Genomic DNA, 5,585 nt, shown 5'->3' with positions numbered 1-5,585 from the left:
TTGGGCAAAGCATATTAACAAAAGTGTATTAGTTTGTGACAAAGATAAATAACAAAACATTGAATAAAATAAAATAAATTATTAGAAGGGGAGAGAGATCTTGAAGAAGTGGACAAAATTAAAATAGATGGCTATGTCATCTCTCATCACCACACTCTTCATTTCAAACTGGCTGCTTATGTGCCTACTCTCTAATTATTATCTTTTTTTTTTCATCACAAATTTATGTGAGAGTTATAATCATCATGTTAAAGTTAAATTTGATGTATCTCTATTTATGTAAGGGAGAGAGATATTTACCATGCTTCTTTTAGCATGATCTATGATTCAAATATATATAAAAAAAACTTTTTCTTCATCTATAATGTTATTATTGAATATTTTAATCAATAATGGTAAAATTTTACCTCTTAATTAGTAAAATAGATAAAAATTTAAAAAATTATCGAAATAGTTAAGTTATGTAAAGATGATACGATGTTATTATGCAAAAAAAAATCGTATCAAAACGATACCATTTTAGTGTGTGTAAATGTGTGAAAATTTTAGTATAATCAAATTTTAATTAAAATTATCTAAAGATAACACGATTTACTCATTTTAATCATTTTATTTCAAAATTTGATGTGTAATTGAAGTGGGAAAAAATGTTTGATAAGAATAAATAACATGGTGTAAATTTTGATGAAAGGGTAATTAGGAAGTGTGAAAAAAAAATGTATGTTTTGTATTATTTGTGATAATGTGAAGGACATAAATGGTGAAGAGATGAAAATAAGTTTAAGAGGCAGAAATGAAGGAGGTGATTGGGTTGTGCACGTCATCATTCATTGTGTTGAGACACAGAACTTAATGACCATCCTACCCTTCTTCCATGCAAACAATTACATGTTGACTTAGCAACTTGTGATCCCTCTCCATTTATATATACTCCTTTCTTCTCCTCCTTCCTTTATTATACTTCTCCATTTTTCTCACTTCAACTCTCACCCTCTTTTCTCTTTCTTCTATCCACACCCCTTTATCCATTCCAAATCATGAGCAACATAAGCATGGTGGAGGCAAAGTTGCCACCAGGGTTCAGGTTCCATCCAAGAGATGAAGAGCTTGTCTGTGATTACTTGATGAAGAAGCTCACACACAATGATTCCCTTCTCATGATAGATGTTGACCTTAACAAGTGTGAACCTTGGGATATTCCTGGTCAGTACTCTTATTCTTCTCTATACATATCATGCATTATCTGATATATATCATCAAGTATTGATAATCATGTTCATGTTTTTAGTTTTTGCTTCTCATCATAAGAGAAACTGGGAAAGATTGAAATTTTGTGTAGTTTTGTTCATCTCAGAGTGAAGGGCAAAGCCACCCCACATGACACTAATAATGGGCATGCAGCATGCTTGATCCATTCCAGTTTCCTATTATGGTTGATAAAGTACAAAATGAGTTGTTACTTTCATTTGTTTTGAATTGTTGTGATGAGGGCAAATTCATTTATGTGGGGTGAGGTGATGATAGCAACTGCAATGGCTCTTATAGATCCCAATCTATACATGCACTTCTCAGTGCTTTCATGCCAAACAAACAACATATATAGCTGCCATCTGTGCCTAGTGAGACATTATAGAGTACCTCTAATTCCTACACATCAATTCATCACAAAATTATGGTTCATCATCATCATCATCATCAAGTGTTCATCCTTTTAACCCTCTGATTATGACATATTCTGAGGATTCTGTTTGCTTAGTGAAAGAACAAGATTCATCTCTTCTTCTTTCTGGTATATCAATAATTCCATGTCTGATGTATGATCCAAATTAATTCAATATTTTCCTTGTTAATAATTGGAAAAACATCTCTATTTTCAGTTTGCATTTTCTTGTGGGGCATAACTTTAATTTCAACCCCAGCCACATTCACATAGATAGGAACAGGTGGCTGCACTCCTGTACTATATATTATATAATAAACTTAAATATATTGGAATTTACTTTAATAAAAAAAAAAGAATTTGTCTTCCGTACTTAATAATTATTAATTCTATATATATGTTAATATGAAATTGTGGATGCAGAAGCACTGCTCTCTCATTGAAAGGGATCTGCACAGTTAGGTTGGAAACTTTGAATGGGAAGCTCTAAAAATCATATATATCTGCATGTATATATATATTATATGCAATATATTGTAATATTATCCAACGGTTAATGCATGATATACATCACCTTCATAGCTTTTTTCAGTTTTTGAAAAATTTGACTTATTGAATTTTGTCCTATTATAAAGTGTTTGACAGTGATTTTTTCACCAAAATAATTCAGATAATGATTTTCATTGCAACAACACACCTGCACATGAACATCTCCCCTTACATGTCATATTAAAGTGATTGAACTCCCAAGCCTTATCACTATTCTAGCTGGATCTCACCATGTTTATAGTACTTTCATGTCAAAAACAATTACACTGAGATTTGACTTATCATGAGCAGCACAGTTAAATTTACATTTTCTCTTTAACTGTCATGTCCTACTTGCTTTTCTTTTTTCCCCCTTAATCCACTGAACAATAATTTACTGAAAAATTAATTCCTTATCTCCAAGGAGGAAAAAGGATCTCTATCCTTCTTAATTTTTAAATATTTAAAAAAAGCACCTTAAAATATCTGTGTGTTTATTTATTTTGGTACTACATGAATAATTATTGAGGTGCTTAATAACATATTTTTATGAACAAGGACAAAAGAGATTTCTGGGCCTGATATGATGGGTCAACATTGCTTTGGTGTGCTAGGCCATGTGTTCATAGTTTACATTATTTAAGAAATAATACCAACTGTTTGATTATGAAATCAACATAATTAGTTTTGTATTTTATGTAAGCATGTCATATAGGAAAAGAAACTGATAAGGATAGGTAAATCAGAAGAAACAAGTGCAATTAATGGAAGAATTAAGCTGTTCATAAACAGGGGCCTGTATGAATAGTAACCAGAATAATTTGCATTCAAATAATAATAATTGCTTCTCATGAAGAACTGTTTGGTTTTTGTATTTTTCTTTAAACTGTATTCTGATTCTGAGTATTATATATAGAGTCTATTGTACAATGGAACAATATGTATATAACTTCTTTTAATAATTTTTATTTGTTCTAACAAGACAAAGTAAAGAAAACCTTACTCATTTAATTTTAGGATTATATTATAAACAAAAGATAATGTTGTTAATGTGAACAATTGTTTTTAACTGATCATAGTTGACTTGAACACACGACACACCTTATTGACCTAACTGCACATGTTCCTCTTTCTTACTGAAATCAAGAAGATATTATATATACATCACCACAAAAATATAAGCACCCCTCTTCTTTTCTACACATTTGAATCACTTTTTTCCTTCAACTTAGTAATAATAATGTAATATTGTTGACATTAACAGATGGTTTTAACACTAGTCATGTAGTTGACTTCTACAACACAAAACATACAACTTTTTTTCACTATAAATTGCATACGATGTATCATTGTTTTTGAAATTATGTTCTTAGATTGTTAATGATAATAGTATTTATAATAATAATGATAACACTGTGTTGTAATGGTTATGCAGAAACAGCATGTGTGGGAGGGAAAGACTGGTATTTCTATACACAAAGAGACCGTAAGTATGCAACAGGGTTACGCACAAATCGTGCCACTGCCTCAGGGTACTGGAAGGCCACAGGGAAGGACAGACCTATCCTTCGCAAGGGCACCCTTGTTGGTATGAGGAAGACTTTGGTGTTCTATCAAGGAAGGGCACCCAAAGGGAGAAAAACTGAATGGGTCATGCATGAGTTTCGCATAGAAGGTCCCCATGGACCCCCTAAAGTTTCTTCTTCTAAGGTATATATACCCTAATGTTATATATCAGCTGATTATATATTATATCAATGATATGACTTAGTTAAACAACTTAATATATACTATAGTTTATACTGATTATGTATTGTAATTGAATATATAAAAAGGATCTAATTTCTGTGTCCTCTAAACATGTTTCATTTACATGCATATTTTATGTGAAGTTGTGACAACATTTTATACCAGCTAGTATTGGACCAAAATGAGTGAGTAATGGGAACTTGTTTTTCCATTAACCACTTTGAATGGTCAGTATATACATAAAATATTATGTTATACATAGACTTTTGGCAAGGGCCTTGTTTGATTTCCTTTGCATGCATCAGGGAGGCAGCTAGTGATTTGCAATAAAAAATTTGAGGACTTTTGACTTTTTGGGATATGTTTTTGCTCTGTGCCAAAACCAAATTTTGTCTCACTTGGCTATTGGCTAGAATGTGACTGCATAAGATATATGGGGTAGCTGACCTAAGAAGATCCTATTTGATTTTTTTATTTATTGTACCCTTATGTAAGCCTTTGAAAGCACCAAATTCTTCCATGTGTAAGGTTTTTGGCTTGTGTTTTCATAGGATCAATCATACTGCTTTCCTTTCACTTTCTGAACTGTTTTGCTTAATCCAATATTAGTTAAAGACCTTAGCTTAAACAATGTGCACAATATGTAAATGCAGGAAGACTGGGTTTTGTGTAGAGTGTTCTACAAAAGCAGAGAAGTTTCAGCCAAACCTAGCATGGGTAGCTGCTATGAAGACACAGGCTCTTCATCTCTTCCTGCATTAATGGACTCTTACATTAGTTTTGATCAAACTCAAGCTCATGCAGATGAGTTTGAGCAAGTGCCCTGCTTCTCCATTTTCTCTCAGAACCAAGCAAACCCCATTTTCAACCACATGACTACCATGGAGCCTAAACTACCTGCAACTACATATGGAGGAGCACCAAATTTGGGTTACTGTTTAGACCCTTTATCCTGTGACAGAAAAGTGTTGAAAGCTGTTTTGAGTCAGATCACAAAAATGGAAAGGAATCCTCTGAACCAAAGTCTTAAAGGGTCTACAAGCTTTGGAGAAGGAAGCTCAGAGAGTTACTTATCTGAAGTGGGGATGCCTCACATGTGGAACAATTACTGATGTGGGACTTCAGTCCCCAATGCCACCATGCCAAAGAAAAATTAAAACAATAAAAAAAAATGAAGATGAAATTAATCCATTGTTTGAAGTGAGTGATGGTGAGTGCATATGTTTTTACCTGTGGTGTTTAGCTATTACTATGATACACATCCTCCATTATGTGTCCCAATATATTAGGAAAATGGGACTTGTAATTCAAACTTATAAATATCTGTAGTTAATTCTAGTTAGTGGATGATTTTTTTTCTTGTTGCTGAACTCCATCTTCAGCTGCATCTTTTCAATATCTTTCAATTTTTCTACTTTTATAATGAAAAAGTTTTCACTAAAACCCTTATTTTGTTTAAGGATAAATCTTTCTTTCTTCCAAAAATTTTAAGTTTCTTTAAGGATAAAATTGAAAAAATTTATATGAACTAAAATAAATAATGTTTTAAATAGAATTGTCGGACCATGTGGATTAAGAGATTTCAAAGTATATAAGTATGTGTAAATTTTATCTTTAAGAGTCAGTCATTTTATAAGGTTGAGTTAGA

The 5,585-nt window shown here is 32.0% G+C and overlaps 1 protein-coding gene across 1 annotated transcript; it reads left to right on the top strand.

Moving 5' to 3' along the window:
* The first annotated feature begins 753 nt into the window (after positions 1–753).
* Positions 754–5,307, top strand: LOC137835036 (NAC domain-containing protein 21/22). The gene is made up of 3 exons (XM_068643335.1): positions 754–1,203; positions 3,624–3,898; positions 4,591–5,307. The coding sequence occupies exons 1-3, from the start codon at positions 1,038–1,040 to the stop codon at positions 5,047–5,049; spliced, it is 900 nt and encodes a 299-aa protein (XP_068499436.1). The 5' UTR covers positions 754–1,037; the 3' UTR covers positions 5,050–5,307.
* The last annotated feature ends 278 nt before the right edge of the window (positions 5,308–5,585 follow it).

Source organism: Phaseolus vulgaris, chromosome 5, assembly GCF_051622355.1.
Source record: "Phaseolus vulgaris cultivar YP4 chromosome 5, ASM5162235v1, whole genome shotgun sequence".
In the NCBI taxonomy this organism is placed as follows: Eukaryota; Viridiplantae; Streptophyta; class Magnoliopsida; order Fabales; family Fabaceae; genus Phaseolus; species Phaseolus vulgaris.
Note: the sequence above shows the minus strand (reverse complement) of the source record. Positions and strands in the feature narration are given on the sequence as shown.

Coding starts and splice junctions, on each gene's coding strand:
- LOC137835036 (XM_068643335.1), top strand. CDS start 1,038: ATGAGCAACATAAGCATGGTGGAGGCAAAGTTGCCACCAGGGTTCAGG. Junction 1,204..3,623: donor TGAACCTTGGGATATTCCTG/GTCAGTACTCTT, acceptor ATGGTTATGCAG/AAACAGCATGTGTGGGAGGG. Junction 3,899..4,590: donor CTAAAGTTTCTTCTTCTAAG/GTATATATACCC, acceptor ATGTAAATGCAG/GAAGACTGGGTTTTGTGTAG.